This window comes from Pelodiscus sinensis, chromosome 19 (assembly GCF_049634645.1).
Source record: "Pelodiscus sinensis isolate JC-2024 chromosome 19, ASM4963464v1, whole genome shotgun sequence".
In the NCBI taxonomy this organism is placed as follows: Eukaryota; Metazoa; Chordata; order Testudines; family Trionychidae; genus Pelodiscus; species Pelodiscus sinensis.
The window spans coordinates 16,514,728-16,541,858 of record NC_134729.1 but is presented as its reverse complement, the minus strand read 5'-3'; the positions used below and the strand labels follow the sequence as shown (position 1 = coordinate 16,541,858).

General features: G+C 62.5%; 1 protein-coding gene across 5 annotated transcripts in view; it reads right to left on the bottom strand.

The window, feature by feature from the left end:
- Positions 1-25,208, bottom strand: part of ARHGAP45 (Rho GTPase activating protein 45) — a 41,243-nt gene extending 16,035 nt beyond the window's left edge. For 2 of the 5 annotated variants that reach the window (XM_075902651.1, XM_075902653.1), the window contains exons 1-10: positions 23,534-24,037; positions 18,923-19,253; positions 11,326-11,472; positions 5,700-5,784; positions 5,167-5,239; positions 4,479-4,557; positions 3,242-3,379; positions 2,653-2,717; positions 1,923-2,033; positions 743-823 (exon numbers count right to left, since the gene is read on the bottom strand). In XM_075902651.1, coding sequence (XP_075758766.1) covers positions 743-823; positions 1,923-2,033; positions 2,653-2,717; positions 3,242-3,379; positions 4,479-4,557; positions 5,167-5,239; positions 5,700-5,784; positions 11,326-11,472; positions 18,923-19,253; positions 23,534-23,710 — 1,287 coding nt within the window. In that variant the 5' untranslated portion in view covers positions 23,711-24,037. Of the gene's footprint in view, positions 1-742; positions 824-1,922; positions 2,034-2,652; positions 2,718-3,241; positions 3,380-4,478; positions 4,558-5,166; positions 5,240-5,699; positions 5,785-11,325; positions 11,473-18,922; positions 19,254-23,533; positions 24,038-24,792 lie in introns of those variants that run through there. The other 3 variants (XM_075902655.1, XM_075902654.1, XM_075902650.1) reach the window with 3 other exon arrangements.
- Between the last annotated feature and the right edge of the window lie 1,923 nt (positions 25,209-27,131).

The following is a 27,131-nucleotide window of genomic DNA, read 5'->3' as shown; positions in this document are numbered from 1 at the left end:
TCTTTGTTATGCATGTGTGCCCCTCCCAGCGCACGAGGGAGCAGCTCTAGAACTGGGGTCCCGTGGTCTACCCCAAGGCTAATAATAAGGAAACAGTTCTGCACTCTTGCCATGAAACTGACGTAGGAGTTGGAAGAGCAGATCCCCTTGCGATGGGAGAGCTGCTGTCCTGCCGCCCGGAGCGTGGAGTGGGTTAGGGTTATAGTCGCTTGGATGCACATTTCTTTGGGCATTTCCCACCTTGCTTGTCCATCAGGTTAATTGCAAAGGCAACTGCAGACCAGTGTGGTGTGGGCTTGTTTCTAATGTGGCATTGAGCATGGCTGGGAATCTGGACTTATTTCTAACGTGGCCCGGAGCGTGGCCAGGAATCCAACTGGGCTTGTGTGTAACGTGGCACTGAGCGTGGCCGGGAATCCGACTGGGCGTGTTTGTAACGTGGCACTGAGCGTTGCCGGAAATCCGACTGGGCGTGTTTGTAACGTGGCACTGAGCGTTGCCGGAAATCCGACTGGGCGTGTTTGTAACGTGGCACTGAGTGTTGCCAGAAATCTGACTGGGCGTGTTTGTAACGTGGCACTGAGCGTGGCTGAGAATCCAACGGAGCTTGTTTCTAATGTGGCACTGAGCATGGCCAGGAATCTGACGCTGGGATGCACAAGGTGCGTTGGGAGGGGCTGTCACAGCCTGGGGTACAGTGACGACACACCCTCCGGGCCCGCTGCGGCCGTGCGTTACCTACCAGCTTCCTCTGTGCCCGGTGCCACTGCTCCTTAATCTCCTTCCTTCGCTTTTCATGTTCAAGGCGTCTCATCGCCAGCGGCTGGAACAGGAGGGTGAGAAACCAGAGTGGGTCATAGAGGAAGGCAGCGGGGGGCAGAGTCAGGAGCTGTTATGATCTGTGCTGCGCTATGTGCCTCCATGGGCTCTGCCCGGCGTTTCTTAATGCTTATGAACCCAGAGTCTTGCCAGCACCAGGCGGAGCCAGCCAGCCGGCACAGGTCCACACAGCTCTGCCAGGCCACTTGACTCCTTCCTGCCTCCTGTCCCTCCCCACTCTTCCTGACTGGGACTTCTAGTAAGAGGCACCTGCAGAGTCACCTGAAGGCTAAGTCCCTGGGTTGGGTATCAGGAGATGTGGGTTTAGTCCTGAATCAGCCTTTGACATGCCGAGCGCCACCGGGGAGTCATGTTCCCTGGTGCCTCAGTTTCCCCATCTTTCACGTGGGGGTGCCCCTACCTACTTCCCTTTGTGCGGGCCTTTTTGAGCTACAACTGAGACGTGCAGAGGGTGGTTCAGTGTGTTATCGCCGACTGTACTGACCGCGGAGCAGTTCTGTGCGGGGGACAAGCTAGCAGAGAGTCGGCAGATGCTGTTGCGTTGGTTTTCGGTCAGGGCCGGCTAAGCCAGCTGAGCGCTCGGAAGGGGAACAGACCTGCCTGCGTGTCCTGCTGGCCCTGGCATGCAGATTGGACGTGGCAGCTTTCCACTAGTGGGTTATTTGGCCCATGCCGGGAAAAATCCACAGACCCTGAGAGGCCTTTGTGGAGAGTAGCAAAAATGAATGGGTATTGCTGACTGTAGGGATGGTGCTGAGGCCCAAAGCCCAGCAGCATGTAAGCGGTTCTGGTGCTGGCCCGGCCCCACTTTGGAGCAGTAACGGGCGAGGCCGGTGAATCTCAAACCCAGCCCCTGCGTTAGCTGAGCCAACGGGAGCTCTGAGTCTCTGTGCCCGAAGGAGGAACAGGGCAGAAAGGCAACGGCAAGACAGCCATTCCCAGGTGCCATTTCCGGGAGAGGGCACTTCCTGTTCCACGCAGGAGCTCAGGGGCACCGGGTGTTCTCAGAGGTCCAACAGCAAAGGCCGGACGTCCCCAGCCCTTTGCACCATGCAGCCGGGCGGGGAGGGGCACTGTCTTACCTGCAGGAAGGTATGATTCTGCAAGGCGGCCGCGGTTTGCAGGATTGTAATTCCATAGTCCACATCCTGCTCCAGAGCCAGCGAGTAGATCGACAGGAACGGCATGTGGGGCTGGAAAATTACCCCCCACCCCGAGAGTCACTGCCACAGCGAGAACCCAAAGGGAGCACATGACACACGTGGCCGTGGGCGGGGAGCGGAGTGCGAGGCCCGGACGGGCTGTGTGCGGCCAGCGCTGGCTTTCACCGAGAGATGCATCACACACGGCGAGCGAAGTGCGTCACCTCACCCCCGGCCGCTCACGCCATAGCGCTGGGAGGGCGTGCAATAGAGCCGTGCACAGCGGCCGTTTCCTCCTCGCCCGGCTGGCAGAGCGCTCCCCCTCACGCAGGCCGGGGCGTGGGTTCAGGCTCCCCCCACTCGGGCCCAGGGTGGGGGAATAGGGCCCCTGGGTTTTACAGGGGAGCGGAGGGCCACACCTCGACGCTTAGGGGTGAGATTTCCCAAAGTGCTTAGCGCTGCCCTTTGAACTCAGTTCAGTGTCGCTGCAGCAGCATTGGGCTGTGCCTCGTGCTCCTGAAAATCGACCCCCCGGTGCTTAGCGCGAGGCTGCGGAACGGCACCGTTTCCCTCACCGCTGGGGGCAGCTTCCAGCGCTGCTTGGGCCGGGCGTAAGAGAGGGCCCAGACGTACCCAGACCCACAGGGCTTGTCCAGGAACCTGGACCTACCTCCTGAGTGATCGTCTGCTTACAGCTGTTCACCATCTTCTGCAGCCCTTTGGCATATTCCATCTCTGCAAGAGGAAGGGAGACGCAAGGATGGACTTTGCCCTGCTCACTCTGGGTTTCGTTTGGGTGGGGAAACTCAGTCATTTCAGCACTGAACGTGATTAAAGAATGCCAGTGATACTGATAGTGTAGGTCCTACCCAAACCTACACAGGCTGTTTTCTATCAATCACGGCAGTAATTCCTTGCATGCATATAGGTCTGCTTCATCCATAGATCTTAAAGTGCCTCACATAGGAAATCCGGTTTAATCGCCTAGGGGATCAAACGGAGGCAAAGAGACTTGCCCAAGGTCATGCAGAGTCGGTGGCAAAGCCTCGGATGGATTCCACATCCTGACTTCCAGGCCCATACTCCGGCCTTTAGGCCCTAGGAGACTCGGTCCCCAAACTGTTTCTGGATCCAGGGATCCCTGCAACCTCCAGCACATAATAAAACCCACGACAATATGAGCTGGACTGGCCCTATGGCCCCTTAAAATGGCGCCTTCGGGAATTCAGCGTCTCGGGAAGCAGCTCCTGGCCACTCACCCAGAAAGGTTCTCTTCTCCAGGTAGCCGAAGAGGTCCTTCATGTACTTGGAGATGTTTTTGGCGTAGTGGAGGGCAGCTTCCACCCCGCCCTCACACCGCTGCAGCATGATGTCCACCTCCTCTGCCGACTGGCGGACTGTGGCGGGCGACGGAGGATACACAGTCAGCCAGGCAAGTAAGCGACCGCCCAGCCCTGTCATCCACTGCCTTAGACCCCCCACATGGTCCTGGGGCTTCCAGGAGCCCTGCAGGGACCAGAGAGGCAGGTTCCACCCCAGGCTGGAGCTCAGGAGCAGAACTGAGCCACTGCTGGCTCCCGCGCTGCTAGGAGGCATGGCCGTCCTTCCATCTGTCCGATGCAGATTTCTTGAGCTTTTTGAGCCCTTGGTGACCTTGTCCCGCCCTGGTAATTCTCCCTCATGGTGCCTGCTGTTCGACAGCAGCACCAGCTTCCGGCGCCACCCCCTGGAGCGCGCTCCCCAAACGGAGCTGCCCAGCTGTTTCTCCGCCGTCCTTTGGGCCCAGTGGCAAGGCCCCCGTGCGCTGTCAGGACAGGCTGGAGCTGGCGTGACACGGGCTACGAGGCGTCTGTAGCCTCCATTAGCAAGTGGGCCTGGTCCCTGCGGACTGTTCACTTTGTCAGCCGCCGGAAAAGTTAGTCCTGCCCTGCTCCGTCACACCAGCGCAGGGGGGGTCTGAGCCTGTAAGCTCTTTGGGGCAGGGAGCGTCTCTTGAAACAAGCTCAGGTTGGGGCCGCGGGCTGCCATGGGAAATGGTGACGATCCCTCGGCTCTGCTCTGAGATGGTGGCTGGGCGGGCGCGGTGCCCTCTGGCCGGTGGGCGGGCGCGGTGCCCTCTGGCCGGTGGGCGGGCGCGGTGCCCTCTGGCCGGTGGGCGGGCGCGGTGCCTGCCTGGCCGTGCCTACCCCCGACTGGTGGCGAGGCGCAGCAAAATGCCACAAGCGGCACGTTTCCTGGTGGCGCTTGTAACCAGTCCCCTTGTGCCCCCCGCTGCACAGCGGGCAGGCGGGATGTGGATTTAACAAGCTGCCTAAGGCGCCGGGGGCAAGAATGCACCGGCAGTGACGCCTCCGGCTTGTCCCTCGTGTCCCGCGCGGCAGTGACCTGCTGCCTGTGGCACCGCCGTGAGCCGGGGAGTCGCGCTGACCCCCAGTTACGCCACCTCCAGCGCCTGCGCTTCCCTGCGCCCACTGGCCACGGCGACACCTCACTCACCTGAATCACAGCTACCCATGCCTGGGGGCAGGCTGTCTGCGCCCTGCCCGGGCATCCCCCCGTAGAGGTTCTCCATAGACTGGGGGGGAGAGAGAAGTCGTTAGTGAGCGAGCCGTGGTAACGGGCACCGCAGCAGAGAGACGGACACGAGGCTTCCTCAGAAGCCAGGAGATGGATCCAGAAACCGGGGGCCGCTGGCAGTTGTCTGCGTTCACCGAGGCCAAGAGTAAGGAGCCAGACTCTTACTCTGCCAGGTGCAGCCCCGGGACCCCGTGAAGGCCAGCGGGGGACACGGGAGGATCTGCGGGGAAGGGCCCGGCTCAAGGACACAGAGCTAATGAGCCGCAGAGCCCAGAGGCAAAACCAAGAGCCCCGACTCTCCGTCTTCCCCTCCCGTCCACAGGCTCATCCTGGGACCCAGCCGGAGAGCTGCTGGGGTCTCGCTCAGCCGTGGGCTCAGGATCGCACAGACACAGCCCGTGCGCTGTCCTGGCGCAGCTGCCGGAGCCCTCGCCATTGGGAGAGCCCAGCCCGGGCTCAGCTGTGCCTGCTTGTTCCGAGCAGGGACTGGGTGAAGGCGCCGCTCGGGGTGGGGCAGGGAGGGGCGCCAGAGGTGAAAGCAAACCCCAGCGACATCCCGCCCCCGCCCCACTGAGCAGCGGGCGCGAGGGAAGCTGGCGTCGCTCACCTGGTTCTGCTCGCTGGGAGGTATCGAGAGCAGGGTGCTGCTGTCCACCTCTCCCATGAGGAACTCGGAGACGCTGGAAGGAGGGGAGAGGACGCGGACGGTCAGCGCAGTGACAGGGGTTCCGAACACCGCCCTGGGACTGCCCCTACCACGTCGGAGTGCTGGTGCCTGAGCCGGGCCGGATCCAGCTCCCTGGTGGCGTCAGTGGGGAGCGGATCAGCCCCACGTGGCCAGCCCCTGCGGTTTAGACGCTGGCGAAGCGAGGGCAGGAGGAGGTCGGGCTCCGTCGCGGCTTTAGTGCATGCGACACCGGGGTGGGAGGAACAGACCAGGCCGTCCCGGCAGGGGCTGCCCGGGCGCTTGTGACTCTGGCGGGAGGGGGAGGGGTTGCGCACCAGACATTGGGTTTTCACCGTTGCCCGCAGGACGGTGCCCTGGTCAGGGTGGGTGCATGCGGCCGGTTTTGGCTGGAGCCGGGGCAGTCGGGCGGGGCGGGGGCGCTGTGCAGGCTGCCAGCGGCTGAGGTCGCTTACGTGCTGCTGAAAGAGACGGCGATGATCTCCAGCGCCTTCTCGAACTCCCGCTTGTCCATCTCGTTGTTGGACTCATAGTGGAAACCTGGAAAGGAGCGAGAAGCCCAAGGCCTTTGTGAAGGACGCCCACCGCGGTGCAGGCCGGGAGCCCAGCGACGGTCCTGGGCCTGCGAGAGGGGGCAGCCTCGTAGCCCACCCAGGGAGTCTCTGCTCTCCGGCTCGGCTGCCCCTCTGAGCCAGTCCGCCTGCGCCTCTGCCCTTGGTAATGAGGGAAAATCCCCGGCAGCGGCAGGGCCCCGACCCTACTTCGGGGGGCACAGGCTCCAGCTGGGAGGCTGCGGGCCCCACTCCGGCCAGAGCCTGGACTCGGAGACCCTTGCCCCACAGCACGAGTCCCGCCCGCCCGAGACAATTGGCCCGGGCTCGGAGAGTGGCCACCACGTTGTCTGCCGTGTGGACATCCCCGGCGTGCCCCCGGCAAACCAGTCTTCACTGCGCAACCGAAAGTGTCCAAACCGGGGGAGGAGCCGTTTGTGGGCTGGGGGCCGCGGACCCACAGAAAAGTCAGTCGGGGGCCACACGAGCGAGGAGCAAAACAAACCCAAACCCCAACCCCTCACGGACGTGGCCCCCGTCTGAGAAGCAGAAAAACCCTCCCACGCCAGCGCCTAGGGAAGGCCAGTGTGGTGGGCTTTGTGTGCTCCAGCCCCACGGAAGGGTGGGGGGGGCTGGAGCATCCACACGGGCTCCCCAATGCTGGGGGGCAGCCCTGAGTCTCAGGGGCTGGTTCCGGCCCCCCGGCCTTAGGTTCCCCGCCCCTGCCCTTAGCAGGGCAGCTCCCCAAACAGCCTGCCTAGGTTTCATCTGGCCCCACCCTGGGGAGGGCAGCTCTGGGCTGTTCCTTGGCATGCTCCCCAGAGCTCTGTCCAGTCCGGTTTTCAGTTTCCCCAGTGATGGGGCTTCTCCCACCTCCCCGTGCCGCACCAGCAAAGCTTTCTGCCTGCTCAGGCTCTAGGCCCCTAAGGTCACTCCCCCCGCCCCCGAGAGCGAGGAATCTGGGGGACGACTGTGCATTTCCTGCCCGCCGGCTCCAGAGCCCTCCGCTCCGAGGGGGGAACGGCCAGCCTGCCTGAGGAAGGGCTATTTGGCCGGCTGTGGAGCTGCCCCGCCGAGGGGCCAGGCTGGCCAGGGAGTGTCCCTCCCGGCTGGGAACCCTCCAGAGCCTAAAGCCGAGTTGATTTCTGTTCCCATCTGGTGCAGGTTGCAGGGTTCCACGTCGGGCGCAGGCTCCGCCCGGCTCCGCTCCAGCGTGGAATGGGGAGAAGAGAACAGGCCCCCTTGCCCTGGGTCACAGAACCTGCCTCGCAGCCTTGTCGCTCATCAAAGCCCCCCCACCCGCATGGCTCAGAGGAACCCCTCGTTTCAACAGGCCGTGTGTCGCGGGCTCCAGAGCCAGCCGAGGCGATCTCTGACTAAGCCAATCAGCCGATCTCGTTCCACCCTGCCATGGAGGAACTTCCGGCCCTTGTGGCTGCCATTCGGTGTCCAGGAAATGAGCGGAGTGACGCAAAATGTTGTGCTCTGTGTGCGGTTAAGGAGGCCGTCCCCTCCCCCACGGCTGCTGTAACTGCAATCTCCAAAGGGTTTGCACTGGCCGCTCAGCAGAATCACGTCTCGTTAGTACACCGCGCTGCCAGGCCCCTGGGCGATGGTGTCCGATTAGGGGCTGGGGTTTGCATTGCGGTAGCACCTAGGAAGCCCAGGCACAAATCTGAGCTCCCTTGTGAGAGGCACGGACCATCCTGGAATTAGCGGACTGCCTCTGCCCCATGGTAAGGGTGTTAAATATCGACTAGTCGGATAGTCGATAGGGCGCCTCCCCTCTGAAGTGTAGCAACAGCCCCAGGCCTGTTGCTACACTTCAGAGGTGAAAGTGCGGCGTGGAGCCCGGGGTCAGCTGGGGACTCCCCCACTAATCCTGGGCTCCGTGTGGCACTGCTGCTTTGAAACGTCACAGGGGGCCCGGCGTCAGGCTCCTCGCGGCGTTTCAAAGCGGCAGCGCCATGCGGAGTCCCCAGCGGATCCTGGGCTCCATGCGGCGCTGCCGCTTTGAAACGTCACAGGGGGCCCGGCATCAGGCTCCTCGCGGCGTTTCAAAGCGGCAGCGCCATGCGGAGTCCCCAGCGGATCCTGGGCTCCATGCGGCGCTGCCGCTTTGAAATGTCACAGGCAGCCTGGAGACACCCCAGCTGGCCCCCGACTGTACACGGTGTTAAAAAGCAGCAGCACCGTATGGAGCCCAGGGTCTGGACTCAGGCTCCACCTGGCACTGCTGCTTTGAAGTGCCCCCTCCACTCTTTCCCCCCCTTACTGCCTCTTTCTGATAGAGGCAGCAAAGGGGGAAGCAATTAGTCGACTACCCTCCGACCAATAAGCTTTTGCTCATATCAGATAGTCGACTAGCCCTTCACATCCCTAGTGCAGACTGAAGTTTGCAGCGTCAGTGAGAAGCAAGTACTGATGTTCCATCTTTAGAAATCTTCCTGGATCCTCCATTGCCCAGACATGCACCCGAATACCAGCCATCAGCTGAGGACGCCCAACTGTGCCCACACACCTGTGTGAGTATTAGGCCCCTCAAGCCACGTTCACAAGAATAACAGCGCAGCCTTTCCGGCACCATTGGGAACGGCATTCTCGGGGACACCCAGCAGGCATGGCCACTCGAGTCAACGGCACGCTTTTCGGAGTGCCGCTGAGGACGGGGCCGGCTGGTCTCCTCTCGCTTGGGCTCAGATCCGTGTGCAAGAAGGGTTAACAGCTGACTCGTTCGTTGCGTTAGCTGCTTGCACAATACACATCAGATTTCGAAAGGCACCCAGAGGAGCTGGGCACCAAAGCCCCAAGAATGTCCCGGGGCGCTTCGTAACAAAACAACCAGAGGCTGGTGCAGAGCTCCGGGGGCTGTTCATGCCTTGGCTCGCCCCCCCTTAGCACACTGTGGCTAGGGAGGCCTGGTTCTGAGCTCGTCTGTTACGGCTTCGTTTCCATTTCTGTAGCACCTTGCACCCCGAGTCACGGACCGGGACCCCATTGTGCTGGTCGCGGGACAAACGCAGACCAAAGACCCGGCCCAGTGAGAGGGCGTCTGGCCGGCCCTGGCCCTTTAAGGGCAAACACCCAGCCCTGCCTTTGGACATTGTGCACTGGCGTCCAGCAAGAGGCCCACGTGTGAGGGGGATTCTGACCCGTTTTGCCTCCGCGGAAGTGGACACACATGGCGCAGGGCAGCGGGGAATCGAGCCCTGTCACCCTCCTTTGGCCACCCCGGTGTAAATCAGGAGTGAGCACGTTTCAGTCAATGGGACTACACCAAGCTGAGCACGCTGGAAGGGGCGGGGAGAATCCGAGCCCGGCTCTTGCCTATGCAGGGAGATGGACTTGATGACCTAGTGGGTTTTGTCCATCCAGTAAAGCATTAGACACGGTCTCACGTGACCTTACCAGCAAACTAGGGCAATACAACCTAGCCGGGCTACTCTAAGGTGGGTACGTAACTGGCTGGATAACCGTTGTCAGAGAGTGGTTATTAACGGTTCACAGGCCTGCTGGAAGGGCATAGCAAGTGGGGTCTGTGTTGGGGCCGGTTCTGTTCAATGTCTTCCTCAGCGATTTCGATATCGGCGTAGAGAGGACACTTATTAAGTTTGCAGATGATCCCAAGCTGGGAGGGTTGCAAGCGCTTTGGAGAACAGAGTCATCATTCAAAATGATCTGGAGAAATGGGCTGAGGTCAATAGGATGAAGTCCAATAAGGACACCTGCAAAGTGCTCCAATTAGGGAGGAACAATCTGTGTCTCTCACAGAATGGGAAGCGGCTGTCTAGGAAGGAGTCCTGCAGAAAGGGATCTAGGGGTTATAGTGGACCACAAGCTAAATATGAGTCAACAGTGTGACACTGTTGCCAAAAAACCCCAACATGATTCTGGGAGGCATTAACAGGAGTGTTGTAAACAAGACACGAGGAGTCGTTCTTCCGCTCTACTCGGCACTGATTAGGCCTCAACTGGAGTATTGGGTCCAGTTCTGGGCACCGCATTTCAAGAAAGATGTGGAGAAATTGAAGAAGGTCCAGAGAAAAGCAGCAAGGATGATGAAAGGTCTAGAGAACAGGAGCTATGAGGGAAGGCTGAAGGAACTGGGCTTCTTTAATTTGAAAAGGAGAAGACTGAGAGGGGACAGGAGAGCGGTTTTCAAGCACCTAAAAGGGTGTCACGGGGAGGAGGGAGACACATTGTTCTCCTTGGTCTCTGAGGACAGGACGAGAAGCAAGGGAGGTTCAGGTTGGACATTCAGAAAAACTTCCTACCAGGGTGGTGAAACACTGGAATAAATTGCCTGGGGGACTGTGGAATCCCCGTCACTGGAGAGACTGAAGAGCCAGTTGGACAGACGCCTGCCAGGGATGATCTAGAGACGATGCTGGGTCCAGCCGTGAGGGCAGGGGGCTGGGCTCAATGACTCGCGAGGTCCCTTCCAGTTCTAATGTGACTCTGTGATCTCCAGCTACTGTGGCTCTCCTGCAGCAGCCTCAAGGACGTTCCCCCGCCACCCTCGCATGGCCAGCCTGCAGCGATTTCGTCGGGTGGGGGCCCGGATGCCTGTCGGTCGGGCAGGGAAGCCTGGGGCGGATTTCTGGCAGACAAGGATTCCCCACAAGCGTTTCTCCCCTGTCCCATCCAGCCCTGGCGTGTTTTCTGCCTTTCTCAGTCCAACATCACTGTGAAACTTGGCCTGACTCCTGCGCCTCTCTTGCCATGTCTGTGCAAGGGGGATACAGGGCCAAGTTCCCCCCGATTTCAGTGGAGCCTGGGTGTGGCCCTAGGTCCCTGTCGCCCAGGGGCACCCGGGCTGGCCTGTTAGGAGTCTGCTTCTTTGGGCGATGTGGTCCCGGCAGGGTGAGGCTCCTTTGCGGAAGCTTCGGTGTGAAGGTTCCAGGCCGGGTGTGCTCTAATCCCAGGATATAAAGGCTAGATCGTGGCAGACGGGCCTCGTCCTTCCTGTGGATCTGAGACAGCTGGCTCCTGCCTGGGGCAGGCGCTCCGTGGCACATGAAGGGCCAGGCTGGTCCCGGGTGTGATTCCACGGACGCCATTGGGGCCAGGGCTGAGCGTGGCCCGTTGAGCGGGTCACATTAGTGGCCAGCGCGGGTGTTTGCGTCTGTTCTTGCACCAGCAGGCCTGAGCCCGTGAAGGGGAACGTGGGCCGAATGTCCCAGCACTATTCCCGGTGGCCGGGGGAGTGGGGACACAACCAGTCTGTGGGGTCCCTTCCCCAGTGTGGAGTGGCGGGAGTTTGATCAGTTTCAAGCAGACTGGACCAAGCCCTGGGCAACAGGGTGAGCAGAGCAGCTGCCTGCCTGTGGGATCCCGGTTAACCAGTTAAATGTAACATCCCTAGCCCTGATCCCACCCCCAAAGAGCCTTCCATAGGGTCAGCTTCAGCCTGTCTCCTGCCCCGGTGGGGGGGCATGGAGCAGGGCGGAGAGAGCAGAATTGCTGAGCCCTTGAGGTGGTGCCAGCTCCGAGCTTGTGAGCCAGCAGGAGACGGGTGCTGTGGACTGACCTTTGACCCTGCTGATTAGGGTTCCTGCGGCGGTCAAGGTCTCCAAGGTGTTGAGCAGCGGGTACTTGATGATGAGCTGCCGGAGGACACGCAGGGCTTCCCCGAGGCACTCGTGGGCCAGTGGCCGCTGCTGGGACTCCACAAGATCTGCAATAGAGAGGGGTCAAAGCAGTGATCACTGTCCTTCAGTACCAACCCCCCCACGCACCTCCCTGCCCGTTGGAGCGGGTACGTGGCGGGTTTCTCCCCAGTGGAGCGGGCGGGTTGTCTTCCCTCCCCAGTTGGAGCGGGTACGCGGGCGGGTTTCTCCCCGGTTGGAGCGGGTACGCGGGCGGGTTTCTCCCCGGTTGGAGCGGGTACGCGGGCGGGTTTCTCCCCGGTTGGAGCGGGTACGCGGGCAGGTTTCTCCCCAATTGGAGCGGGTACGCGGGCGGGTTTCTCCCCGGTTGGAGCGGGTACGTGGGCGGGTTTCTCCCCGGTTGGAGCGGGTACGCGGGCGGGTTTCTCCCCGGTTGGAGCGGGTACGCGGGCGGGTTTCTCCCCGGTTGGAGCGGGTACGCGGGCGGGTTTCTCCCCGGTTGGAGCGGGTACGCGGGCGGGTTTCTCCCCGGTTGGAGCGGGTACGCGGGCGGGTTTCTCCCCGGTTGGAGCGGGTACGCGGGCGGGTTTCTCCCCGGTGGAGCGGGTACGCGGGCGGGTTTCTCCCCGGTTGGAGCGGGTACGCGGGCGGGTTTCTCCCCGGTTGGAGCGGGTACGCGGGCGGGTTTCTCCCCGGTTGGAGCGGGCACGCGGGCGGGTTTCTCCCCGGTTGGAGCGGGCACGTGGGCGGGTTTCTCCCCGGTTGGAGCGGGCGGGTTGTCTTCCCTCCCTGGTTGGAGCGGGTACGCGGGCGGGTTTCTCCCCGGTGGAGCGGGTGCATTCGTGTGCCACAGATGCTTCCAGGTGACCAGCCAGCAGCAACTAACATGTGGGTGGGATTGTGAGTCTCCCTATACCAAGTCCCCATCCCACCCCTGCTGACTGATCTCCAACCCCACCCCATCAACTTCCTGTTTCTGACTCTGTTTCCATCTCCTTCCCTGGGCTGCTGGGAATCCAGCCTTTTGGGTCGGGATCACCAACCTTCCCTCCTCCATGGAAACAATTCTTCCCAAGCCAGACCCTCCGCCGTCCAGCCCTGCCTGGGGCCAGGGCAGCAGGGAGTGCCCTGCCTGTTGAATTAGTCTTGTCCTTGGCCCAGTGGCTGGCTGTTGGCGGGGAGCAGCGTGTGTGTCGGGGGTGCTGAGATGAGGTGAACCAAGACCCAACGGCGCGAATTCCATGGGGTCTGAACCCTCTAGCCTTTTGCACAATGTCGGGATGCGATAGTGTCGTCAATTCACCAATAAACAGAAGCTTATAGGTGAATGCTACAGACTGCACGCGTCCCCCTCTCCCCTGCTAGTCAAGTATTTAGCAGGCTGGCTCAGTCCTGGCTTGTGACGGGTCCGGGATTGTGGCTCTGCATTTAAAGTGTATTAGGAGCCTGGTGGGCAGGCAGCCCGGCTCCATTCCCGCTCGCGCTGGGTCCAGGAGCTTGGACGGATGCAGAACGAGGAGCACTGGTCTCAAGTTGCCGTGGGGGAGGTCTAGGTTGGATATTAGGAAAAACTATTTCCCTAGGCGGGTGGGGAAGCGCTGGGCTGGGTTCCCTGGGGAGGGGGTGGAGTCTCCATCCCTAGAGGTGTTTAAGTCTCGGCTTGACACAGCCCTGGCTGGGTTGATTGAGTCGGGATTGGTCCTGCCTTGGGCAGGGGGCTGGACTTCATGACCTTCTGAGGTCTCTGCCAGCTCTATGGTTCTATGACACCTCTCTAGACAGGGGCTGCTGCCACCCTGCGCTGCTGCCTCTTTATCAGAGGCAGCAGCATGAGGTAACAGGCCGGTCCACAAGGGAAGCTGGTTTTTGAAATTGGCTCCCCTCGTGGACCAGCTCCTGCCTGGCACCCTGCGCTGCGCCGCAGGAGTGGGGCCAGAGCACACTGGCTGCCAGCCTCACTCCCGGGGACTGTAGACTAGTCGACTAACCCATAAGAGTTCCTGAGGTTAATTGACTCTTCAATTAACCGATATTTAACATCCCAGGCACAATGAGCCTGTGGATTAGCGGCTGGCCCACGGAAATCGGGTAGGGCCCAGATGGTGAGGGGACCCACAAGAAATCGGCACGGCCTTACTGACTTCAAGGAGGCTGTTCCGATTTGCACCCGCTGACAATTTGGCCCCTAAACTCCAGCTCTGATTCTCTGGGTAACCTTGAGCACGTCACTTAACTTATCCTCGCCTCAGTTTCCCAATCCTGACAAATGGAAGTAATACTTGCTTGGGGGCAATTCTGTAGGGCTTCTGGAGGAAAAGCAGGAAGGGAGCAGAAAGCATTGTTCCCAGGACTGGCCCTGCTGGGGTTTAGAGCACTCAGGTGTGTCCCAATGCTCTAGGAGTAAATGTTTGGTGGCAGCATTGTGGCCTAGTGGTTAGAGCACTGGCATGGGGTACAGGAAACTTCCATTTGACCCCCAGCTCTTCCTCCTGGCTGGCTGAATGACACTGGGTAAGTGGTATCTCCTTTTTAGGTCTCATTTTCCCCATCTGTAAAATGGGTTCAAGATCCCTGTAGAGGTGCAATTATTACTTATATGGCTTCAAATGCACTGCCAGCTAATGGCAGCCTCTCCACCTCTTCCAAAGGGAAGAGGTGGGAATCTCCCCTCCCTGGGGTGCTTTGGAGCCCTGCAGCTTATCCAGAGGGAACAGCCCTGCAGTGGTAGATGGAGAGGGGGCTTGTCTTGTCTGTCTCTGACCGTGGTTCACTGTATCTCAAGACAGCCGAGCACAGATCCCTGTCGGGAGGCAGTGCCCGGCTGACACAGCCAGTGTCTGCGGATCCGCCCCCCGTGCAGGCACTTACACCTGTGCAAAGCGGGTGTTAATCCTCCCAGTCTGGCACTGGAAGTATCAACCGCCGCTTCGCTGGGCTTTTTACCCCCATGTGCAGGACAGTGGAGCGGGGGGGGGGGGACTGGGCCAGTGGGAGGGCGCTGGGAGGCGGCTGACCCCTGTGAGTTTTCCTCGGTGATGGTTTCCCTTGAAAGCAGTTTGAGAATTTCCTCCTCATTTCCTTTCCCTTCGCTCCCTGCCGGAATGTGGGCTCCCTGCCACGCGGCCTGGAGGGACCCGGGGGCAGCCCGTTACCTCCTCCCTGCTCAGCCAAGACCCCCTCCGTGCTGGAATGGGGGGGGATTGCCGGGTGGGTTTGCTCAGCGCCCCACTGGAGGTGCAGCAAGTAAGCAGGCAGCGCTGCCTCGGCCCGGCCCGGTTTGCTCTTCGGGGGAGCTGGCTCCAGGGTCCGCGGGAAGTTTGTTTACTGGCAGGAAGGGAAGTTGGAGAGTGGGAGCTTCCCCAGGAAACCAGCCCCTGCTGCTACTCTCCAGATAAAGCCACCCACCAGCGCCTCGTTTCGGCCCCATCGGCCCCACGAGCGATCACGAGGTGCAGGCGCATTCTCCCCCTCACCCCCCATGCCAGGCCCAGTGGTGTAGAGCGAGTGACACAAAGCCAGGACTCGGGGGTTCTCTTCCCAGCTCTGGCAGGAGGATGGGAGCAGGTCTAGTGGCTAGAGCAGCAGACCCAGAGTCAGAAATCCTGGATTTCACTGCTTTGGAACGGGGTTTGAGTGGTGAGAGCCGTGGGCACTGGGAGTCAGGGTTCCTGGGTTCCTTCCCCAGACACTGCAAGACCTCGAGCAAGTCACTTTCCCTGCTCCGTGCCTCAGTTTCCCCATCTGTCGCACGGAGCTATTCCTGCGGCGGCCGTGCGCTAAGTTCCCTGGATGACAGCTGCCCTGGGAGTCGTACTGTCCCTGATACCGGCTGCACAGATGTTGCTCTGCGACAGCAGTGTAAATCCAGTGCAGCTCTGCCGACCCCAGGGGGAGTCACTCCGGTTCCCACTAGTGCAGCGGAGACAGAATTTGGCCCCGGGGGGAAGATGGGAGGAGGTGGGGCGCTCTGGCAGCTGCCTTGGCTTGGGATGGCTGCGTTTTCCCCTAGCCAGCGGCCCTGCGAGGAGGCAGGGAAACCGGCCTGACATAAAGGGGGATGGCTGGGGGAAAGGAAGGGGAGGGAGGCCCAGGCGGGCAGATCCCTTTAGCCCAGAGCGGTGCCAGCAGAGACGGGGACCTCGCCACTGGCAACCTAGCCCAGTGTCTGTGCCTCTGGGACGGACTGGCGAGAAATGGGGAGAGAGCCTGGTGGAAAAATGGCTGAGACTGGACAACCCCCACCCCACACACACATCCCAGCCCCCTCTCAGTGTCGTGGGGCAGAGGGGTTTCCTGGGGATTCGCTCTCCTTGCCCATTCCCAGCCCGTGTCCGGAATGGAAGGCAGAGGCCAGAGGGGCTGGGAAGGGCCGTGGGGTGGGGGCAGGGACAGGACTGGAGAGATTTTGCTTTGCTGGAAATTTTGAAATTTCATTCCATTTCCAAACAATCCCGTCACACCCTGTTTCTGACGCCCTCTACAGAGGCTACTTGACTTTCTCTTTCTGTCCCCTCCATGGACCGATAGCCTAATTGCTCAGATTCGTGGCTGGTGTAAACAGATGCCGCACCATGGGATTTGGTCATGGGTGTCCCCCGACACACACACACACTGACAAGTGTTCCCTGTGAGATGTGCAGCCGCTCAGGAGAGAGAGTCAAATGCCAGCCTGCTGATTAGCAGAGCGCCCACCGCTACGTGTTGTATCTACTGGTGGTGCGCATTGGCACATGCCATGGTGCACATAACATTATTCCACACATGGATGGAAAAATTTGCACCTGGATGGAAAAGATTAGCGGGAACGTTGCCCCTGAGCCCATGGAAAACTGGGCCCCACTCAGAGCCCCTAAAACCTCACAGGGCTGGCGGAGCAGGGGACGCAAGGGGAGCCCCACTCAGGGTAAATTTTCATCAGGAAACTGGGTCCAAACTCAAATCTTGGTGAGCGCGACTGGGCCCTGGTTCCTTCCTGCCCCCTTGCCCCCTCCCTGTGGGGACTCCGGCCGCACATCACCCCCCAGGCCCTCGCGTTGCTGTTTTCCACTGGAACGGGGAGCGTGTCAACATGTTTGCATGGCTGGCAGCGAAAAACAAGTCGTCATGTGACCCCCAGCTGGGCCCCACCCTAGCGAGGGGTGCAGGAAATCGATAGTTTCCTTTGTCTCCTACAGAGAGAAGCCACTTACAGGGGCAGGGCTGAGGGCTTGGGGCACTTCCCACCCGCGGCCTGGCGGCCAGTAAATCAGCGACCCGCTTTCCCCAGCCGCTGGGAACCTCGGCTCCTTCCCGGGGCTCGGGGCCAGGCGAGGAACGTGCCTGCTGCCAAGGACTTTATCTGGGTGCCCCCAGCCATGGCTGGCGCTGCAGCCGCATAAACAGGAAAGGCAGCGGATGAAAATAGCTTGCAGGCAGGAAGTCGTGTTATCCTGTCCCAGATCCCCCTCCCCGGCTGGGCCGTGCCCCTCTTCTCCGCCTCCCGGGGCCGCTCCCTGCGCCCAAGCCCGGGGGAAAGGCCGGAGCACAGCGGCTGCACGGCCCAGATCCCAAGCAGAGCGCCCCCGGGCCACTCAGCCCTGGCTCTCCCCTCTCCTGCTCCGGGTGTGCGTCCCCCTTCCTCTCTGGACCCCCCACGCACCCAGCTTCCCCTTTCTCCCCACCAGCCAGGCAGCTCGAGCCAGGTGCCCAGTCAGTGCCATGGACTGGCCAGTGGGGGAGGGATGCGCCCTTCCTGCCCCCCTCCCATCCCCCCAGCCCCGGGAGCAGGCCCTTGGGGGCCTAGCGCCAGGAGAGAGGGGTGCATGTTTCTGCAGCCGTAGGGATGAAGGCCCCGTTCTCCAGTGCCCCCCTCACATCCCTCCAGGGCCCGGCTGGCGGGGGGCTGCCCCCGCCCCCCAAACGATGGCCGTGACATGCTGCAGCACAGTTGCTGGCACACCCGGGGAGAGTGGCTGAGGGGGCTTCCCAGGCGAAGAAATTCCCCCGCCCTGACTGTGCCCAGGCCAGTCCCCCCGCAGCGGGGGGATCACGGAGCCCTGGCATGGGGGCCCTTCGCCCCAGGTAGGGATGAGACGCCCACGATTTCAGCTGGGCTCACTGACACCTGCTGAGACGCTCACCCCACTGCCAGGATGCCAGGAAACCATCCGAGTTTTGCTTCCCGAGCCAACCGTGAGCCCAACGAGCCAGGTCAGCCCCCCCCCCTTCAGTTCAAGTGATTCTAAGTCTCCTCCCCCGCCAGCTTTCTGCCTGGCTCACTCCACTCCGCTCTGTGAAATTGCCCCTGGTGTAGGCTGCCCTCCGTCCCCATGGGGCTGTTTCACGCTCCCACCAGTGCAAGGGAGCAGCGGGTTCTGCTCCAACATTTCACGCCCCCTTCGCACGGGGCTGCACAATGGCCCAAAGTGCGGTGAAGAGCAGACCGAGGGAAACCGAGGCAGAGAAGCCTTGGAAACTGGAACCCAGCAACTGCCAGCTCCCAGCCCGCTCGGCTAGATCGCCGCCTCTCCCGGCGCGGCGGGGCCAAATATTTTGTCCCCTGCACTGTGGGATCAGACGGTAACGATTTGCCAAGTGCTGTGGGCTCTCCCAGGCTGTACCCGGGACAATATGATGATTCTGGAGCGTGTGTAGCACTCTCCCCATTTGCAAAGTAAGGCCCTTCCCCTCCCCACACGCCCAGGAGGGAGGGAAGGAAGCAATATCACTGGGGAAACTGAGGCACGGGGCAGGAGAGGGGTGGTTCCGGCTCAGAGTCAGAGCCAGGATCCGACTGCCAGAGCTCCCAGGCGTGGCTCCTAGTCCTCTCTCGCCCAGCCTCGAGGGGGCAGCACTGGCAGGCTGCCTGGCCCCGAAGGAGGGAGCTCTGCAGGGGATCATTCTGGGGCACGCTCCTCCCGCCCTGCCGACTCTTCTTCCTCATCTGGCCCCGTGCTCAGGAGCGAGTTGCGCTCAAGCCTCTGGGAGGGGCCGGGCGGTGCCAGCCACAAGCCGCCGGCCCCATGCGGGTGATTCACAGCTGCGTGACGGGCGCAGGGCAAGACCCGGGCTGACGCCGGAGCCCAGAGTGGCCTGGATCATCTGCAAGGCGGGCACCGGGCCGCCGGGGACCTGCATCTGTGGGCGGGCGAGGGCCGGTTGCGGGGGTCCCCGCTGCCAGCGCCCGCCCCCGTCTTGCACAGCACGCTCGGATCGCGAGGGCCGGTTTTACGGGGCACTGTCTCCATCCTGGGGCATCGCGCCAGTTGAGGTCCCCGGGCCCAGCACCCCTGGGAAATAGATCAGGGCCCCAAAAACGGGCGCAGCCCGATGTCACCGGTGGCAGCTGCGAATCGGCAGCCGCAGCCTGTTCTTTGCCCTGGGCTTCCTTGTGCTGGCCGGCTGGCCAGAGGGGTGACCTGGGGGGGTCCCCTTCAGGGCGGTCCCCCCTCACCCTGCCTCGCTCTTTGCCAGAGCAGCTGGCAGTCCCGACTCTGGCCTCTCCGTCCCGCACGGCCCTGGGGCCTCGTGGCCACTCACCGTCACGGAGGACCGTGTCCCTCAGCTTCTCCAGCCCCTCTGCGAAGCGGGCCACGTCGCTCAGGAGCTGCGAGATGTCCTCCACGTCCATGAAGGTCCCCTCGCCGCTGTCGACGGGGCTGTAGGAGATGGGGGTCTTCTGCCCCTTGGCCAGGCCCCGGGGGCCCGCAGGGGCCAGAGGGAAACCCGCCGCGCTGGCGTGCCGGCTCAGGCTGGTGGGGCGCTTGAGGGTGCCCACGGCGCTGGGGCTGCTGCTCAGCTTGGGACTGGACACGGACAGCTCCGCCAGGCTGGAACTCGGCGCCTCCAGGCACTCCTTCCGTGGCAGCTCCTGAGGGGGAGAACGTACGTCAGGGCCCGAGGGAAGGGGGCTGCCAGCCCAGGCGGAGCCAGAGGGGAGGAGCCAGCCCCACAGGAGTTACCAGGCTGACCCTGCACCGCCGACCCTTCACCTTCATTAGCAGGGGACAGGGAGTCTGGACTTTCGGTTTCTGGCTCCACCTCTAAAAGAGGAGTGGGGTCTAGTGGTTAAAGCAAGAGGGAGGGCTGGGGGACAGGACTCTTGGGTTCTGCCTGTAGCCCTGAGGTTGGACTGTAGCTAGCTGTTACAGCAGGGCACTGGGGCTCCAGGCCTCCTAGGTGACTCTCTTTGTGGCCTGAGCAAGTCACTTAACGTGCCTCGGTTTCCCCATTCCGGACCCTTTTACAGGGAGGCTATGAGATGTAACGAGTGAACAGGCCCCATTCGGATTCCAGCAACCCTGGAACAACTCCTTCCCTGAAATGGGCGGGGTCCCTGCCTTTCCACCAGGGGAAAAGCCATCAGAATTCAGCCCAGTGCTGGCTAACTGGTCTGAGACCCTCTGGGGAAGGGGGCGGTAACGTTGGCGTTTCACAGCAAGACAAGGTGTAAGGAATCGCGGGGACATTTCCCTGGCAGCTGGGGACAGTGTCCGAAGGTGAAGACGGCGAGTGACCCAGCTGCCAAGAGGAAAATGAATTGTGATCAAAGCTGGCAGGTTTCAACGCTTCGCCGCTCGGCGCCGTGAGAGCCGCGTTCCCTGCCTTGTGAGCCGCACTCCCGCTCGCATCAACTAGAGACCAGGTCGGCTCTTGGGGGTAGCCCCCCCCACGTGAATCACAAAATGAAACTCAGAGCTGAACTCAGTGCTGCAAAACGATACCAGCGTTCTCAGAACAGCTCAGCCCGCGTCACAGGGCAGCTCAGCCCCCAGAGAGCCAGGAGCCGAGCCAGCCAGCAGAATTACCCCGAAGAGCGGCAGCCATGCGAGTGGATTGGTTCATTTCCTAGAGCAGCGGCTCTCAAACGTTTTGGCCTCCGGAGCCCTTTACATGCGTAAAAATGGATGTGGCACCCCAGCGGTCCACGGATTGCACGTGGTGTACAATTAGGCTTTTGAAGGCTTTCCAGTTTGTCAACCTCGCCGCGGAGCACAGTTTGAGAAACACTATTCCAGAGCACTCTCCGGACAGCGTGCCGGGAGAGGCTCAGTGTACAGATAGAAAACGTGTGTTACGCTCGCTAGGGAAGTTAACCGGTTAACCCATTGGGTCTGTTTAACCCATTCGCCGTTGAACCAGGAGTGGGCGGAGGAGCTCCAGCCCCCGCCAGCTAACCATAACCGGTAAAAGCATCACCCGATAAGAGTGCAACTTCCCAGTTAACTGGTTAACCGCTTACCCATTCCCGTCCCTAGTCCTCACGGCGAGTGACTAACGTGGTGCGAGCTGAGCGCTTGGTGACTCGCACGGCACAAGCAGCCTGACCGGCTAATGATCCGGGCGGGCGAACAGCGCGATCGCGCAGTGTCTGGAGAGCGCGTGCGGGAGCCATGGGCGGCCCACGAGCCGCACACTGAGAGCCGCTGGCTTCCCCGGCTGCAAAGGCCGGGCTAGAGCGCAGCTCCCGGCTGCTCCTGACCCAGCAGGAGGCGCTGTAGGAAACAGAGTGGCGGCGGAGGCCTTTGGGAGGGGCTGCCCAGGCTGGGGTGAGGTTCCCAAGGGTCCTGGATTGACAGGCCACCCCCAGACCAGCCCCCTGCTCTGCACCGCGTGGCGGCCGCCATGGCCCCTGCCCCCCAGCAATGCCCAGCGGGGCTCACGGAGGACGCCAGAAAATCGCCCGCGGCCGTAACCGTCTCAGTTGCACAAGGACCTCCCCCCCCCATCGGGCTTTCAACACGCCAACTGCCCTGGAGCCTGGCGCTTGCACAAGCCCGAGACCACAGGCGCGGCTCCCAGCGCCGCTGGCCCCTTCCTTCCACGTGCGCACCGGCTGCTCCTTTCTCCAAGGGTCTCGCCGCACCGGGGCCCCTTTGCCGGCTGGCAGGACAGTGTTACCCCCCCATCCCGCGTTAGGCGGCCTCGGGGTGTCCCCCGCCCGTAGCGGGACCCAGGCCGGCGTGTGCCCCACGGGCTCCGCTGGGTGCCCAGTGCCAGTCCTGACTTCTAGCGCAGCGGCACTCAAAGCCCAAGCTGTGGAGGGTCGGGCCCTGGGGCTCGTGGCTGCCGGGGGGCAGGTGAGCAGCGGGGGGACTAAGGCAGCTCCCTGCCTGTCCTGGCACCGCAGACTGCGCTACGCCCCAGAGGAGGCCGCAGCAGGCCCAGCTCCTGGGCGGGGGGGAAGTGCCCCTGCCCCCAGCACTAGCCCCGCACGCCCACGGGCTGGGAACCCGCTGCCAGCTGCATCTGGGCGCAGCCTGGTCTGCGTTGCCAGGAGAGGCAGGAAGCTGCCTTAGCCCCCTCCCCCCGCTGCACCGCTGTGGAGCTCAGCCTCTCCTGCCCCCCAAAGCCGGAGCCTCCTCCTGCCCCCCAGAGCTCCCATCCTCAGCCCCACCCCAGTGTTCACACGCCAGTCGTAGGACGTTGGGTCAAGAGCATCAACCATTTTCTTCAACTGGGCCATGAGAAAAAAAGTCTGAACCCCCCCCCCCCCGGCTCTCACGGGTTTGTGTGTTTGGAGCACTAGCCTGCCCCCCCCCCCCCCGTGCCTCGGGGCCCTGGGTCTGGACTAGGATCCTGAGCAGGTGACACTGTATCACAGTCGTGCACGACGGCTGTTCAGACTGGGACTGGGGCTCATGGCCAAGCAGAGAGACCAACCCGTGTCCCCAGGCCCGGGCAAACGGGGGCCAGGGGGACAGATCTCACCTCCAGGCCAGCCCCGGGGCCACGGGCCGTGGTCTCCCTGTCTGCGAGGAAGGCGCCCCCGGGACACGACAGCGGGTCACCCCATGAGGGGTCACGATCCTGCTCCCTTCCGGAGCTTTTCCAGGCCCAGATTTGTTGGCCGCCTGGGGCGGGGGGAGGAGGGAGGATTTCAGGTGGGATTCAGGACTTGTCAGGCCTGTTGTGAATCAGGGATGGACCAGTGACAGGTCTTGAGTTCTCCCCACGCGGCCTGTGGGCATCCAGGGACTCCAGCAGAGCCCGGCTTGACACTGCCCCCTTCCACCTCCCAGCTGGTGTCCCCAGGGGCATTTCAGGTTTTCACATGAAATGCCCCTGCCAGCAGGTTTGTCCTGAAAGCCACCTGGTCTTTCAAAGCCAGTGACAGGAGACGGCTGCAATAAACAACGAGCCATTGGGGGGTGGGCTATAGAAGGAGACCCTGGAGCCGTTACCCACCACCCAGGCCTGGCTTGGGAGTCGGGGGCTGAATCAGAAGCCAGGAGGGTTCATCAGAAGCCAGAGAAGCCGAGGGGCGCGTCAGAAGCCGGAGGGGCCGAGGGGCGCGTCAGAAGCTGGAGGGGCCGAGGGGCGCGTCAGAAGCCGGGGGGGCCGAGGGGCGCGTGGGAAGCCGGAGGGGCCGAGGGGCGCGTCAGAAGCCGGAGGGGCCGAAGGGCGCGTCAGAAGCCGGAGGGGCCGAGGGGCGCGTCAGAAGCCGGGGGGGCCGAGGGGCGCGTCAGAAGCCATGGCTGGTAACGGTTTCAGTTGCAGAGAGGAAAGGACCGGCCAGCCTCGTGAAGCAGCCACGCGTGGCTAGGCAGAGGCCCGTTGTGGCGCAGAAAGAAGCCGGAGTCGCCTGGACTGTCTGCTCAAGGGACGCCACGGTGCTGGGAGTCGGCGGCGCCGTCCAGCGCCGGGCCAGCGGTTCCGACCCACGGCGCGCTCAGCGGCTCTGCTCAGCCGGCCGTGCAGCAGCCCACCCGGGAAGTGAGTGGGGGGGTCTCCGCCCAGGTCTCGGCGCGTGTGACCGAGCCCACCCCAGCGGGCAGCACCTGGGCCACGTGGCGCCAGTGTCGGGCTCAGCAGACGCGTCCCCCTTGGGCGGGTAAACGGCCCGTCGCGCTCCAAACCTGGCCCCAGCCCTCGCACGAAGCGCAAGAAGAGACCCGCCATTGAGAGGGGACCCCAGGCAGCTGGCAGGGACGGTGAGTTCCAAGATCCCGGAAGCAGAAACCACAGGCCCACGGAGCCCCGAGGAATCCCAGACCCCCGGCTGGGAGGTGGGCTCACACCACACTGCGCCCTCTGACCTTGCAAGTGACGGGCTCCGTCCCCAGCTGGGGGCAGCTTGGCTAGAAGGCGGCCTGGGTTCTAACTGAAATCCGGGGGCTGAGGCCCCCCCTTTCCCTGGCCCCCACCTACCTTCAGCCACACCTGGGGTCTGCTGGAGATGGAGTCCAGGGCCCGGGCCCGGGAGCCGGGCTTTGCCACCATCCTCCTGAGCCCTACAGAGTACGGGCTGTAGCTGCTCTTGCCAGCTGTGCGTTTGCTCAGCATCCTTCTGATCTTACAGAGCAGGGGCCTGCGGGCGGGGCCCATCCACCAGCCCCCAAGAGCTGGCCCCGAAAGGGCAGGGAAGGGGGGTGAAGAGCCACGGCTCTCTAAGAAGCTACTGGGCGCCTGTCGATGGCTTTGGGCCCCATCCCATCGCCTCCTGGGAGGATCTTTCTAAGGAGGGGCTGGCGCTGCGTCTGTCAACCACAATTGTTTCCAAAGCAGCAGGAGGCTGAACCTGGGAGCTTCCCTTTTTGCCTGTGTTAGAACCCTGGGTAGTTGGGTTAAAAACCCTCCGCACACGCCTGCCCCTCTGCTCCCTCCTCCCGGAGCTGGGCCTAGCTCGCCGGAGACTTGGCCCCCACCTGCCCCCCCAGCTCACCGGAGACTCGGCCCCCCCCCCAGCTCACTGGAGACTCGGCCCCCACCTGCCCCCCCTAGCTCACCAGAGTCTCGGCCCCCACCTGCCCCCCCTAGCTCACCAGAGACTCAGCCCCCACCTGCCCCCCCTAGCTCACCGGAGACTCGGCCCCCACCCGCCCCCCCCAGCTCACCAGAGTCTCGGCCCCCACCCGCCCCCCCCAGCTCACCAGAGACTCAGCCCCCACCTGCCCCCCCTAGCTCACCGGAGACTCGGCCCCCACCCGCCCCCCCTAGCTCACCAGAGACTCGGCCCCCACCCGCCCCCCCCAGCTCACCAGAGACTCGGCCCCTGCCCGCCCCCTCTAGCTCACTGGAGACCCTCCACCTGCCTCCCCCAAACTCCGCTCTCTGTTCTCACTACGGTGACCTCCCCTCCGGCTTTGCTCTCATCCCTTCTGCCCCGTCTGGCTCCACCGCTTTGCCGGTGCCAAGTTGCCTTCCACAGAACCTGCCCAATAATGCATCCTTCCTCTCCCTTCACCGCGCTGTCTTCGTCTCCTCCGTCCCTGCGTGTGTTTCGCCCCCTCCCCTCTAGCTTCTCCCGCTTTAAGAGCAGACTTCCATGCAGATCAGCTAGCCCCCCGGCTCTCTTCCCGCCCCCGCTGCCCGGCAGGCTGGCAACGTTCAGAGCCACCCGCCTTCCCAGTGCAGCGAGCCTTTCACATTTGCATTGGTCGGAGGAAATGGGACGCAGCGTTACTTACCGACGGGGTTTGCGGTACGGGGCTTCCTGCCCTGCTCTTCTTAGATATCGAGGGAGTTTTCATCAACTCGCGTTTCTTTCTCGAAAACATCTTTCCCAAAGGTGGAGCGAGCGCGTCCCAGCAGCCCACCTCAGAGGACCCCAGCCTCCTCGCGCCAGGCCGGGCTTCGCTTCCTCTTGCGCGCGATTTCCATCCACCGGGGCTGGGGCCCGAGCAAAGATGCCCAGTGTAGATACAGCTCCGGAGCGACTCCCTTCACAGTTCAGCTACATTCGCTGGCTGCCTAACTGTCAGCGCTGGGGCATGTGATGCAGCCTTATTTCCTGATTGGCGGGTCAGGCCAACCTGCAAGCACTTCACAGGAAAAGGCAAATGTGCAACAAACCAGAAAAGAGCCGCTCGCTCGATTCCTCTTTTCTTGTTTTGTTCTGAGGGGCTGACTTGTTAATATGTGCGCGGAGCTGGAGATCGCTGCTCGCCCGCTGGAGATCTTCCCTTGGGTGGGGGCTGGATTTCTCTCGCTGGCTCTTCCCTGGGTTTTTTTTAGCCTGGTTTCACAGAGGGGAACTGAAACCAGGAGAGAGTAGAGGGGACATTTTCAAAGACCCAAAGGAGAACGCCCCCCCCCCGCCCCCCATTACTGGTCACTTGCAGCAGGAGTCAGGCACCAAACCGCCTGTTCTCTTTTCAACACGCCCCGATGTATTATATTGACCTGGCTCTCGACTGCCATAATCCAAGAGCATCTCACTGTCTTGATCTGTATAACGTGCTTCTCCACACAGCCCCTGTCCCCCATTTTACAGATGGGAACCCAGGCCCAGAGCGGTGAAGTGACTTGCCCAAGGTGACAGATAGCATCAGTGGCAGAGGAGGGAATCCAGCTATGGGGCAAGGACTGTCTTTTTGTTCTCAGCTTGTGCGGTGCCTCGGACAGGAGCAGGTCTGGTCCATGACCAGGCCCCTGGTGCTACAACTCGATACTAATCCCCTCTCTGATTTCTTAGAAGCAATGTGTCTTCGCCACCAAACATGCTGGATTCTCCTGCAAAATCTCTTGGTCGAACTGCAACTGCTGAACGAGAGCCCGGCTCTGTGAGGTCGCGAGCCCATCCCAAGAGGCCCAGCCTGGCCGCCGCTCGCCTGGGATTCTCCTTGCCACTAGCCCCACGAGCTCGGGGATATTCCAAGAGGGATGGGAGCCGTGGGGATGGGAAATCCAGGGCTACCTGGAAATAAGCCAGAGAGGGACCTAACCCCTCGTGTTCTGTGGCCTAAGGAGGCTCTGACGGGGGTAAGCTCCGTGCCGCAGGGAAGATTTCCTGCCTCGGCAGGAAGCACTTGGCACGTGTCGCTCTCCGCGAGCGGTGGCAGAGCCAGCCTAGTCATGAGCAGAGCCCTGCGCGGAGACACTGCTTTGTATCGGCAGCTCTAGCCACCAACGGCGCCTCGGATGTGCACGTCCGCGCCCGCGGGGATAATGTGGGTCGCCGCGGATGTGCGGGGCGCAGCCAAGGCCGGACCCTTTGCCGGCGGGCGAGGGGAGGCCAGTGGTGCCTTGCGAGATCGGCCCCTCGTGGTGGGCTCCCAAGGCGCGTGATGGGGTGTCTGAGCCCCGCGTTGGCAGTGATGCAGCCCCGCAAGCCCATTCGGTGGCCCCTGGAGGGGAGGCAGGTAACTCCGGGTTAGAGCCAAACTGCAGGGCAGGAGAGTGGGGGTTGGGGGTTTCTGCTCCCTGGGAAAGGGACCACAGAGGGGCCTTGGGACGGCCCTGATGGGTGAGTCCGGCTGAGGCGCAGGCCGGGGAGGGGAGACGCGTGGAGGGTCCATGGCTTAGGGCCACCGAGGCAGGCAGTGTTCGGTACCAGAGGAGGCCGCCTCAGCCGACCCTTTGGGAGGGATGAAGAGCCTGCAGGGGAGGGCGCGGGAAGCGTTGGAGCTGAGCTGCTGGCGTCCCAGGGGGCAGGGGGCTAAGTGCCCAGGCACGGCACAGAGCAGGCGGGGCTGCAGCGCCAAGTCGCGCCACAAGGAGGCGCTTGGGGGGCATCTGTAGTGTGACTACCCGGGGGGGTCCACCCCATGCAGGCAGGCGTCACGTTCCTGGCGCCGCCCCGGCCCCCCGTCAGGTGTGGTGGGTTGTGGGTTCGAGTCTCAATTCCTCTATTCTCGGGGGAGGGCCGTGAAGGAGGCTTTGTCACCCCCCCGCTCCCTGCGTCCTGGGGCTCGGCAAGGCCCTTCTCGACCCCCGGCGTGTGTTAGAGCAGCCTCGGGGCCGTTGAGCTTCCGCCCCAGGGCTCCGACGCCCCTCGGACCTGCTCCCGCCAGCCCCCGGCACAAGG